The sequence below is a fragment of the Sinocyclocheilus anshuiensis genome, unplaced genomic scaffold, assembly GCF_001515605.1.
Source record: "Sinocyclocheilus anshuiensis isolate Anshui unplaced genomic scaffold, SAMN03320099.WGS_v1.1 scaffold1247, whole genome shotgun sequence".
Lineage (NCBI taxonomy): Eukaryota > Metazoa > Chordata > Actinopteri > Cypriniformes > Cyprinidae > Sinocyclocheilus > Sinocyclocheilus anshuiensis.
The window spans coordinates 131,938-144,932 of NW_015537981.1; the positions used below are offsets into that span (position 1 = coordinate 131,938).

The window sequence follows — 12,995 nt, forward strand, 5'->3', positions numbered from 1 at the left end:
AACTGGATCATCAAAGGTCAGCAGCAAAGACATTGGTTAATAAAATGGGATTAGATACATTTGTGTTATTTAACATATTTAATTATTGCAGGTTTGCGTCATATTCTGAGTTTGCATTTCACTGTTTTAATTCATTTTGATTAATACTAAATCTGTTTTTTGTGAGTGGGATGAATTAATGCACATTCACATTTAGTCTAGAACTACAGTAACATCATGTTCACACAGCGCACACAATGCCTCTGTACTTCTGATTTCTCCCAATATGGGGACAGGAGAGCTGTCAGTCAATAAATGGGAAAACAAAGTAACTGGCATTACTTTTTTGAAAAAGTAACTCAGATATTTTCTTGTAAATTAAAAAAGTAATGCGTTACTTTACTAGTTACTTGAAAAAAAGTAATCTGATTACGTAACTCGCGTTACTTGTAATGAGTTACCCCCAACACTGGGCCTAAGTGATAATTTCAAGTAGTTTCCTTGTTAATAAAGACCATAAACGCCCGGGAAAGTCCATGAATGAGTTCATAATTCCTGTTTAAGGAAAATTCGTTTCTTGTTCAACTGTGAATCGCAAAAAAAAAAAAAGAAAAAAAGAAAAACAGGTCAAGGGCGCGCGCCGAGAGAACCAGGTGCGGGCGCTCTCGTGGACGCCAAACCACATGATACAAGCAGCCATCCGATCGCGGAAGTGCCACTTTTTTTGGACCGTGGAAGAGGGGGGTAGACTGGGGGAGGAAAGGAAGGCAGAGCTGAAAGTTTCATGCCATTACTCGTACTCGACGTGTAAATGAGCCTGGCGAGACCAGTGCTTTATTTGGTGTCTGGACCGTCTTTTGTTGCTCCAATGTGATATTTTCAGCAGTTGATCTGAACAGTGTTGAGAAGAGCAGGACCGGAATCGAGCGGGTAAGTTCAGGCAAAAGTTGAGCACAGTCATGACTGTACGATCCGGGACAGGAATCCATACTGCTCCGCACTGGAACGTGCTCGGATGCGTGTGTTTGGTGAAATCTAGCAGTTTCAACTTGTTACAGCCTTTCAGGTTTTGAGTCAGACTTGACGATTTACTTTTGTTTTAGCAGCCTTTCTGTTTTAAACATCGTCCGTTCTATGGCCTGTAAGCTACCGACGAATATTTTTGGCATTGAGCAAAATTTTGTCTCATTACCCAGCGTGCATACTGTAAGAGCACAAGAGAGCTTTTCAAGAATCGAGATTCGTTGTAATTTTTCAAGGCAGTGTAAGGTTTATCTTTACATGAAACAAAGTGCGAGCAAGTAATAATATGTAATTTATGCGTATTGTGGTATAGAAATCGACCAATATTATGTTTTTTGATGACTTAAACGTGTCAAATAACTGATATGTAGGACCAAATTAGCTATATTGTTAATACTGCTTTTCGACACAATATCAATAATCAGTTGATTACAACTATGAAAACATGACACACATTATAAATATTTCAATAATAATAGTGATAAAAATATTACAATTGAATTATTTTCTAAATGTATTATTTATAAGTAAATCATTATAAATTATTATTATTATTTTAACACCTTACATTTAAGTGAAGTGTTGAGTTTAACTGATTTATTTAAATATGTATCACCTGAATTAATTTTAGAATTTTTGTCTAGTGTAGATTTGAAACGTTTTTTTATAACTTTTTGTTTATTGTATACCTTTGTGGTGTTCTGAGATCGCCATGAAAATAGCCTTGATGCTGGCATGGCGTTAACAAGTGAATAAATAATAATTACATTTGTGAAGTGTTACTAACTTTTTAAGACTTTTAGCCTGTCTAACTGTCTTAATTCACTGTTAGAGACTCGGCAAATGGTTTCATTATCGGTAGATCTTAAAAACACAAAAATTGTGCTCATTATTATGTAAAATTAAGCTGATTCCAAAAGTAACTGTTAAAGAACCGATTAACCATTTAAGTGCGAGTATTTGTAGAAATATTTATCAAACCGATTATCAGACTATCTCTATTCTGTTATATTGTTACAGTAATGCAAATGTAAATAAACTCTTCTTGTTGTGAAAATCAGTTGTCTTCAACATTAGGGCCATTTATCATAGACTGATCTCGCCAGCTGCGAATCCTACACCGGCGTGAGCTCTTATCTGCTGCATGAGCAGCTGTCACAGACATTTGGAGCAACTCAGTCCAACACGAGGGACGAGGCTATGTGTTCCTATCAGATTCAGATGTCTGGCTGTGACATTAGACCCCAAAACTGTACACGATCTCTAGTTTGTACAGTCATTTATGAAACAGTGCCTGTGATGTCAGTCTCAGGAAACTGAGTCAGTAGTTTTGTTGCTGCTGGAATTGTTTAAGATGAGCCATTCTTGACGGCCTCATATTTCATATTACATGAGTATATCCAAACCAACTGGTCTCTTTCCATCATATTTTATGTCATGTCCATGTGCTTATATTGGGAAGCGCTCTTTGAGCCTTGATTTGACTTTTTATGGTCTAATTTGGGCTTCAGTGATAGAACCTGTGGGATAGTGAAAATTTAAATCATTCATTAACTTGTAATATATGAGTTAGAAGGTCAATTACTTCAAAATCAGAACTAGTTGATTGTGTTTTTCCCCTTCTTAGATCATTATATTTGTAGAAGAATGATTGACAGTAGCGCCACGACAAAGCCAAACAGGATTTATGACGAACTGACAGGCTTGCTTTTTTGTAACTCTCTGTCTTTTTCTCTTTTCTTCTAAGTAGATATGTTATCAAGTTCCCTGCAGATGACACTAACTGGTGAAGGAAGCTCTAGATAGCTCACAATTTCACCTGATTAGAAGCAGGGCGAACAGGCTGACAGTGGAAATTATTACTGCTAAATCGACTCTTTGAGCCTGATATCACAGTGACACACACTTGCTCAATCTCAGATGAAAAATCGAGTGCTCAGAACAGACATGTTTGTTTCTGAGGTGTATCGATCTGTCTGAGGCGTCAGACAGGCTTCTGAACCTGTCAAAATAGAGTAGACTCTTATATTGTCCCTTTTTAGGCCTCTTCCAGACTTCTTCCATTTTGTGAACTTCAGTTGGAAGTATTTCAAACGATTTTGCTTTTGTGATAAATAATTACATATTGAATGATGTTTGCCCAGTGAATTGCAATCAGGACGGATTTATATTAGAATGGATTTATGAACAATTCATTCTGCATGTATTTCATAATCAAGGCCCGATGCGTGTTTGGTTTTGGTGATGTTATTGATGTTTTCCACTGTCTTGACTTCCTCTAATTTATATCAGGTTTAGAAACATGCCACTTTGAGCTACTGTCCCAAACTTCCCATCTAGTCTCTGAGGAGCACTCGACAGGATATCGTGTTCCTGTGCTCCTGTATCAGAATGTCCCACTGAGAAGTTTGTATTTTTGATAGCCCAGATGACGCATAATTTTGCTAGGCAACAGAGAAATATAGTTTGTCTGGTCAAGTTGACTGCTTAAACATGTTTCCAGATCTAGTCCTTTACCCTGGGCAGGACGTCAAATGGGTTTTCCATTGGTTTCAGATTCAGCTGTGGCATATCTGATGCAGTATTCACCACTGAAGGCAGCAGCTTCATCCCAGCCTGCCCTCTGTCTCCTGTCACGAGGCTCCAGTGTTGTCATCCTGAAGGTTTCTTTTGGAAGATACCTTTGTGCAGATGTTGGGTGAGAACTTTGCCCAGTACTAGAACAACTAGCTGCAGTAACATGTAGGTGGTCAACTCTTGAGTCAACAGGATGTTGGTTAGGTTTGCAACAAAGCGAGTAGTTCAGCTGCATGTAGAAGAGCGTGGTCAGATAGTGAAGCCACATGGACGATATAAAGCGATAATAGAAAAAAGCTCTACATGTGGTGTGTAGTTGAAATGTCATGCTTTTATTATACACAGACCTCATGCAGCATGCATTGTCTTTTGTTTCTCTCTTCCTCTCTTTCTCACCACTTGATTGGTTGTCTTGTACCCACAGGGAGGGGGCATTTCCTGTTCAATTCTGACCATCTTCTGTGTTTCCTTCAACAGACACAAGCACACACACACACACACACACACACACACACACACACACGCAGAGTAGCTTAAAATTGATCATTAAATAATAAAATACTGATACGTTATATTGTGCATTCCTAGTGTTTTTGATGCACATCTTGGAATTTATTTAGTAAATCATCATCATCATAGTTTATGGACAGAATTCATCCACTTCAAGTATGTGTATGATTTATTTTTTTCATACATTTTGGAATTTTTTTTTTTTTTTTTTTTTTTAAACATTTACTTTGCACCTTGTTCTGTTCATCCAGAATTTTTGTTTAGTTTATGCAAATATTCCTAAATTTGCATAAAAATGTGACCAGAAATCAGCTACTGACACCATATAGATACAGCCACATTCTTTGTTTATAACTGATTTATCTGGCTCTTTATGAGCCACAAGCAGGTAGTAAATAGAGCAAAGGTTCTCTCCAGTCTGTCTGTCTCCCTTCATGTCTGGCACCTTAGTCTGCCTGTCTCTTTACAGGACATCTTGTCTCCTCACGTTAACACCCTGTCTCTGATTTGACATGTTTTGTCGTGGAGGAAGTGATCATTTTTTCAGTTTTTCCCAGAATTTCTCAAACTATAAAATGTCGCTTTAGAAAGTGAAGATCAACTGTGTAGGCCTCTAGATCCCTTGCCTTTAAAGAGTATTTCAACTAGGGCTGCACGATAAATCGCATGCGATATTTAATGCGCATCTTATCAGTAAAGCCGGTTCTGTAATCAGCGGTAAATCTCCCATCACCTGCGGGCTTTCACATTGAGCAGCATTAACTACACAGAGCCGTTGTTCACTGACGAGCAGCGCAAAAAATCGCGCGAATATGAACGTGGTTTTGCGCTGCTCGTCAGTGAACAGCGGCTCTGTGTAGTTAATGCTGCTCAATGTGAAAGCCCGCAGGTGATGGGAGATTTACCGCTGATTACAGAACCGGCTTTACTGATAAGATGCGCATTAAATATCGCATGCGATTTATCGTGCAGCCCTAATTTAAACCAAAAATGGCAAATTTGTCACTATTTACACACCTATATCATTCCAGCCCTGTATTTTTGATGGTGATTTATACTCTCAAGTTCTAAAAAGTTCATAAAATGCTGCATTATGAGTCTTCTGAAGCCCACAGTTGCTTTATGAGATGAACAGACTCACTGATAATCTTCCCCTCTGACACAGCTGTCAAATATTTTATGAAAGAAAGAAAATAATACCGGCTCAGAATGACATGAGGATGAGTAAATGTTGACTATATTCATTTTTACGTGAACTGTCACTTTAAAAGTCAGTCCTAAAGTTTTAGTGTGTGAGGAATGTTACATGACCTCTGACCTCTTCCAGCGGTGGGACCTTCTCTAAGATCACACACATCCTGCTCCGTCCTGGTGAGCTGTTTGTGGTTCCTGTGAACTTTTTACCTCCTAGGATGCTACGGCCTTTTGTCCAAATGGTCTCGCTCTGAGTAAACCCACACATGGCATACCCACTGCGAGAGACACGCAAGCTGTTTCTCAAATCCTGCACTTGTGTCCCTGTCGCCTAGGCATTTTGAAATACGAGCTCGCAAATGGTTTCCCTAGTTGAGATTTTGACAAGGATCCAGGGATGATTGTGAGTTAAAATGCTGGAGACTTTGACCTACTTTGTGAAATCAGTCTGTATTTTGTTGCTCGTTTTAGCATGTGGTTTGTCTAAGGTCAATCCCACATTAGTTCTATTGTAGTGCCACATTATTTCTGCTTGTAGGTTTAATGTCATATATTATTAAAATATACTTTGGTACTTATTCTTTTAAGTTTTTCTTGACCGTATATAAACACATTGGTCGCTCAGGATTTACAAATTTTTACTGAAAGGTGAAGAGTTGCAGGAAAAACTGAGTCTTTTGTACGGACAGAGATAAAAGGTCTAGAAATTAACATATTTATTGAGCAAAGACACATTAAATTGACCAAAAGTGTCATTTATAATGTTACAAAATATTTCTATTTCAAATAAATACTGTTCTTTTGAACTTCCTATTTGTCAAAGAATCCTGAAAACAAAATGTATCACAGTTTCAGACAAAATATTAAGCAGCACAACTGTTTTCAAGATTAATAATAATAAGAAATGTTTCTTAAATAAGCACCAAATCATTTCAATGATTTCTGAAGGATCGTGTGACACTGAAGACTAATGGCTGCTGAAAATCCAGCTTTGCCATCACAGGAAAAAATTAAATAATAATGTAATAATAATTTAAAATATGATTGTTTTACTGTAGTTTTGATCAAATAAATGCGACCTTGGAGCGCATAAGAGACAATCGTACTGACCACAAGTTTATGCACAGACTAGTGTATAGTAGAGGTCAACTAATAGATTTAGTAGATTAAATCTAAAAAGTGAGTTGTTATTTCTTTTGACTTTGAGATCTATTTTCTGCTGCAAGACAGGAAGAAAAAGTGGAAATTGGTGTTCGAGGATGCGGGCAATGCTGTGTATTTTAGCTGGATGGACTGTGGTAGTACTTGGAAAACAGAGAAGGAGGGAGAAACCTAAAATAGAAAGCTCACAGTTTTGTAGTCTAGAAGCCTGAGTGAATGCTAATCTAATGTCCACTCAGAAAAGCCAACGACAGATTCTTGATGTCACGTAGTGTGGATTTGAGTTGATAAATGTGCACTATTAATCTCGGCAATCGTGTCAGTGACAATCGGGACTATTGCTTGTTTTCTGGTTTCGTTAATAGTTCTGGTATGTTGTTAGAGCAGCATTTTAGTATTTAATGTCATGGTTGCTGTATTTGCAGTGCGTAGAACACCTGTGTGTGTGAAAGGTAGACTTTTTTATACAGTGTACATGTCTGAGAGAATCAAAGATATCGTAAGACCAATATGAAACCACATGTAAAAGTTCTCTGGGACCTTTCATGTTGTTTTCCTGCTTCACTTAAAAACCTGCTGGTTTTTAGTTTCATTTTATCATGATTTGTACGAGATTCCCAGAGTCCTTGTGGTCCTGCAGAGGTCACACCTGGGTGAAAGGACAGGTTCTGTCTGTATGTAAACGGCTGTGTGTCAGATTGACAAAGAGATGTTACTTGCGTCTTCAGGCCTTCACTTAATCATTTCTGACTAACATATGTGTTTTCAGGGGCATGTATGGGCCGTGTGTCTGAAACATTGCGCTGCAGTGCAGTTCAGCTCAGCTCAGTCCTCCGGTCAACCCTGTTATTATGGGCCGTGCAGAAAAAAAACGCAGGCTATGTTGGGCCTCTGTCCACTCCCAGAAAGAGAAGTGCAAACACGCACACCTTCCACTAATATCAACAGTCCACCTCAGGCTGATGCAGAACTGTGTACCTGTGGGATTGGCTGGACAAGTTGCTTGTCACTGCAAGGTTATTATAAAATTTAGAATTTGTTTTATTTTTAGTTTGTCCTTTCAGAACATTTAGTTTCATTGAGTTTTCACTCTATGACAGTTTAGATTTTTCTGTTTTCCAGTTCATTAACTGATATAATTTTTCAAGGGTGTCTATCGTTATTGCTAGAGTTATCTAGTGTCTTTTTTATGTTTAAAGCAGCAGTACAATATATTTTGCTCTTTGGCGATTTAGGTGTAAAACAGCAAGTTATTCATGGAAGGACATTGTTTTAATAATTTATTGTCATTGTATGCAGTGCAGATTCTAGGGATGTAACGATTACCGGTTTGACGATAAATCATGACAAAATTCCCTACGGTTAGTAGTATTACTGTTTCATATTTGAAGTATCATTAAAACCATATTAGATTACCGCGATTTGAAAAACTCTGTGGTGTGGTTGTCATGGCGACCGCCACAGCCCTATGTGTCCGTACTTTTTGAACATTTCCAGCACATTTTAACAATACCTGTGATAATTTTGGTCACTATAATCATGATAATAAATTGTCATACCATTACATTTCTAGTATGCACACACTGGTACAAGTAACAAAATGGGGTACGAGTTTTGTTTCGGTTCAGCTTTTCACTGCAGATGAATATGATGTTATGTGGTAACGGGTCATAATTTTTCAGAGCGAAATTCACTTAGTGACATCAAAAATGTCCTCTTCCAAAAATACGACAAAATATAAAAATGATGTCTCTAAATAATTTCTTTTGAGAAGGTAATTGTCTTCCACTGTTTTTTGTGACTCATTGAGAACAGCTTTACAGTAAATTCAATAATGTTGCAAAAAACAAATGATGTCATTTTCGACAAATTCCAACCCAACAGGCCAAATAATGAGTCATTATTATGAGCTTACTGTTGTGGATTACTGTTGTCAATAACTGATTTTTTAATTCATTTTAGCCAAGAAATCCTCTGTACTAAAGCTTTAATGAAAGCACTTTATGAAATTTGAAACCTTTTACTTATATATTCATGAAATTAAAATTAGTTTATAGCCATTTTCCTACTTAGTTTTGAAATAAAGAAAAGATATTTGTTTACTTTCAGATTTTCCAATTATATATTTAGCTAACAATGCTTTTACTCAGTTTTTGTTATAGTTTTTGTTCGATAATTATAACAACACTGTGTTACTGGAATTCTGTCACATCGCACCTGGTTAGGATACGGGGTAAACTTTCTGTAAAAAAAGGAAACTGTGATCAGCCGATTTATTTTTTGTCAGTCTGAGTGGGTGGTTCTTTCCTAAAATAAGCTGCTAAACAGCCACTAACCAGAAGCCTCTGTGCTACTAATCCTGTACTAATTACAGTATATGCAGATGTAATACATTGAAATTAAAGTGCCAGTCTAATACTTTTTTGCAATCCGTTTTTTTGTACACTAATTAAAATGCTTAAGTTATAATAGTTATACAAGTCTGTGTACCTTTCATCCTCTGCCCACATCTTCACATCTGCTAAAGTGTGAATGTGGGTTCGAAGTGCACCCACAATGCTTTTTGAGATCAGTGCACACTGCAGAGTAGTATCAGTGATAAGCAAAGAACACATTGTTACCAAAGTAACACAAAATGTTCCAGAGAAGTTGCTGTTGGTTACTGACCACAGGAACAATTCTATTCTGGGTGGCTGTTTCAAGAATGTTACCTTCTCTGATCAACTCCTAGCAGGCTGGAACATGTGCGTGCTGTCACCCATTCAATCTGAGACATAAGCGAGCTACGGCGTACGTACCCATTACCCGTCCTGACTGGCCATTCCTTTCATTCCATGGTTTGTCTGAGCACGACCACAGACATAGACGCAGACATTCTTTAATGTACCGTTCTCTTTTTCGGGGGGTATTTTAATCTTGAACGCACATGCATGCATCCACAATCAAACTATCAGTAGGAGCCAGATGGAGTTGTGTTTGGTTTTTTTCCCAGGTGCTATGAGGAAAGCTGACTAATTTAGAAAGTTTTTGTCATAATCCTCCATTGAATCATACATGAATAAATGCATACCTGAGTCAAAAATGTTTTTTATGCCAATAAAACCCTCCCTTTATTTTCTTTTGGATGATTTTGGCCCTCAGGCTAATCAAAGGCTTGCTGTAATTGGTGGCTTTGCTGATGTGCCCCCCTTTTTTGTGTGTGTGTGCTAATATACGTTTACATGCACTTTCTAGGAAAACTGACACACAAAAGAGCGTTTTCCAATGGAGTATGTGGTAAGCGTTTCCCCAAACACACCTGCACGTACGTATCCTGAGGCATGGAGGCTGGTCATACATTACCGGAAAACCTGACTCTTTTGTCCAGTTAGTGTGGAAGCCAGTAGGCTAACATATAAACACGCTTTATGCTATTACTCAGACGGAGACCCAACTGACAGGAATTACACTCTTTATAATGGTATATATACACCCTTTATATATAATAGGTATGAATTCCTTGTCATCGAAGATTTAGGTTAAATTACATTAATTTGTTGGGCGTGCCTCGATTTAACTAGTTGTATTACAAGCCTCACACATAATATGCTGCTCTTTCACTGTGTATTATGTAGTTTATTACTGAAATAGGCTTTGATTTTGTCCTCTGTGCTTATTTTTAATTGATGTGAGTCTGGTCCTTGCAGTTACATAGCAACAAAAGTTTTAGTACAGTGAGCCGGGTAAGAAGAGAACATCTAGTGCCGTCTATGAATATCTTTTACTGCATTCTGCACATGCACGCGCAATGTGCTTTATACACAATGTTGTGTTTCTTTAGGGAGTTGAAAATGTAGGTCATTAGATTTACCATAATGCTCTGTATCTCTCTGTGTTAGCTCACTTCCTGTCCTTCCGTTCTGAGATGCTCAAGAGTGTGTGGGTCTCTTGGTGAAACGCCTTCATGTTGTCATTAATGAGAATCATCAGCCTCTATGCCTAGGGTTACACTTCCAACATGCACCAGGTGATGGGATGGGTGTCTCTGGACCTTCACTTTGCCACATGTGTATTCCCCTATTCTTTTCTTACTACTTCTTTCTGAGGTGTGGATTTACTTTTTCATTTCATCTCAATGTGTTGGAGATCTTGGGTCATGGCACCAGAATTGTAAATTAAAGCAGGGAGTCTGGGATTTGATGTCTTTTCTTACCTGCTGTGGGTTCCTCTGGGGGTTCTTGGGTTCACCATGGCATACATCTTTTCATTTTTGTTTGTACTTATTCTTGGAAGCTTGTCTTATGAATTGAGAATCTTGATATTGCGTTTATTGTGGTTCTTGTTTTGCTCTTTAATTTAAAATTTGCAGCCCCCTCAGGGCTCAACAATAAGGGCTTTTTCTGAAAAAAGTTTTTTTTTGTGTGTGTCAGGAAAAAACATAAAAATAATTGTAAAATATATTGCTGGAGAATAATGGCATATATACATTATTTTGTAATAATTTTTAACCATATGTGTCATGTTATCACGCTTTCATCAGGGATGCACAAATTCTGGACAGTACTGATAAATCATATTTTCATGTTATGACCGATAACTGATAAATGGCTGATATAAAATTCTGTAGTATGTTGTTTAAAACTAAAAATAAAAATAAAACACTAAAATCTAAAATCAGTTGGTTTAAGCATCACAACACTATAATGTACAGTTTGAAAAATGGATGTTTGTTCTGAAATCTGTTAACGATTAATTTTTTACAGTGTTATTAAATAACATGTGTTTTAAAGATGAACTTATTCGATGCCAGCAAAAGTAATCTAAATTATCTTTTTAATTTTTCCAGTATTGGCTGATACCTATAAATAAATATACTGGCTGATTACCGATCTGGTGCCGATATATTGGTGCACCCTAACTTTCACCAATAATTATTGCATTTTGGCAAAGCCTCATCTATGCCAGGGATCTAAATATCATTATCGTGGTGACATATTTACACCAGAACAATTTACAAGAACAATTTCTAAAAAATAAAGTTATGCACATCACCAATAAATGTAGATATATTTGTTTGAGAGAGCGGGTGACAATTCTCACAATTGGACCAAAACACTTTCACCATCTTTATTATTGAGCTCTGCTGTGTGTGTTTGTCTGATTTCTTCAAATTTAAGTGTGTAATTGAATCAGTTGTCTTTTTGCATTGATCATGTGTTTGTTTACACTGTTGTAAATGTTTGTCTGCATTAATTTCTTGTGATTGTCGAGCTGTATTTCTTTCCTAAATGTGTTTTGCATATTCTCTCTCTCTCTCTCCCTCCCCCTCCGCCTGTCTGCTCTGAGTGTGTGTGCTCGCCAGACATGCCCATGCCCTGGAGCCAAGGACCATGATGCAACCGTGTTTAAGCTCGAATATTCCCTCCCTCCAGATGTTTCTGATGGACATTTCAGCACAGAGAAGTGACAGGGAAGAAGCAGAGCAAAAAAAAGTATCGATGCACCTTTGCAGCATTTGCAGTCCCCCGTGTCCATTGAAAAAGAAAGAGTGCGGACAGAGTGCACTCTGGGATTTGTAGTTCAGCTGACTCTTCCTCGTAACGCTGAATTCAGGTCACTCGACTGAATGACTCACAAATCAACCCTCTAGTTATTCCAAAACATCGATTAGACGCTTATTGCATGGTCGGTCTAGATTTGTAAGCGCATATGGCAAGATAACCTTGAGGATGTGTCAAATGACCTGCATTTTGCTTTTGCTCGGCATTGGCTCGTTGATGTGGTTGAGGATGGTTCAGACAAAAATTTAATTTCTGTCATAATTTTATTCAGCCTCATGTCATTCCAACTAAATGAGGTTTTTTTATACAATGAAAGTCAATGGGGTCCAATTTAGTTTTGTTTTGGACCCCATTGACTTTCATTATATGGATAAAAAGAAAGACAGTAAGTCATACAGGTTTAAAACGACACGAGGTGAGTAAATTAATGACTGAATTTTCATTTCAAGGTGATCTGTATCTTTAAAGTGTCATAAATATGAAAAAAGTGGGAATTATGTGGAGGATTATGGAATATCAAGAGGAAGTCAACAGAAATGACTAGCCTCCAACTTGCTTGCTCTTAAGTTACCATGGGAGGAGCATTGAGGGCAGACATTGACATGCTCCTCATCCGCTTTTTCCCCTCCATCCATTGATGCGCTTACATCTCTCCCTTGGCCCTATCATAATTGTGTGCATTAGAGTGAGAGGTGCTCGGCTGCTTGTGCATGCATGCACACTCTCATAAATGCATAAATGACTGACTCTGCAAGGAGAGAGAGAGCGAGAGAGGAAGGGAAGGAGGGGGCAGGAGTGCAGGGGGAATCAGCGCTAGCATCAGTGAGAGAGAGAGAGAGAGCGCATGGTAGACCAGACAGGGAGGAAAGGAGAATAGAGGACAGTCGGCTACATCACTCCTCACACACAGACGGAGGTGGAGAGAGGAGAGGATGAGAGACTGTGGGGGAAGGAGAGGACAAAAGAAGACCGCTGTGCAGTTCATCACGCCATTCCAAAGAAGTGAGGCTG

At 38.0% G+C, this 12,995-nt stretch overlaps 1 protein-coding gene across 3 annotated transcripts in view; it reads left to right on the forward strand.

The window, feature by feature from the left end:
- The first annotated feature begins 760 nt into the window (after positions 1-760).
- LOC107673667 (SHC-transforming protein 1) overlaps positions 761-12,995 on the forward strand; it is a 35,712-nt gene continuing 23,477 nt past the window's right edge. Inside the window, exons 1-2 of one of the 3 annotated variants that reach the window (XM_016467385.1) lie at positions 832-909; positions 9,679-9,720. In XM_016467385.1, coding sequence (XP_016322871.1) covers positions 9,709-9,720 — 12 coding nt within the window. In that variant the 5' untranslated portion in view covers positions 832-909; positions 9,679-9,708. Of the gene's footprint in view, positions 910-9,678; positions 9,721-12,995 lie in introns of all 3 variants that reach the window. The other 2 variants (XM_016467400.1, XM_016467393.1) reach the window with 2 other exon arrangements.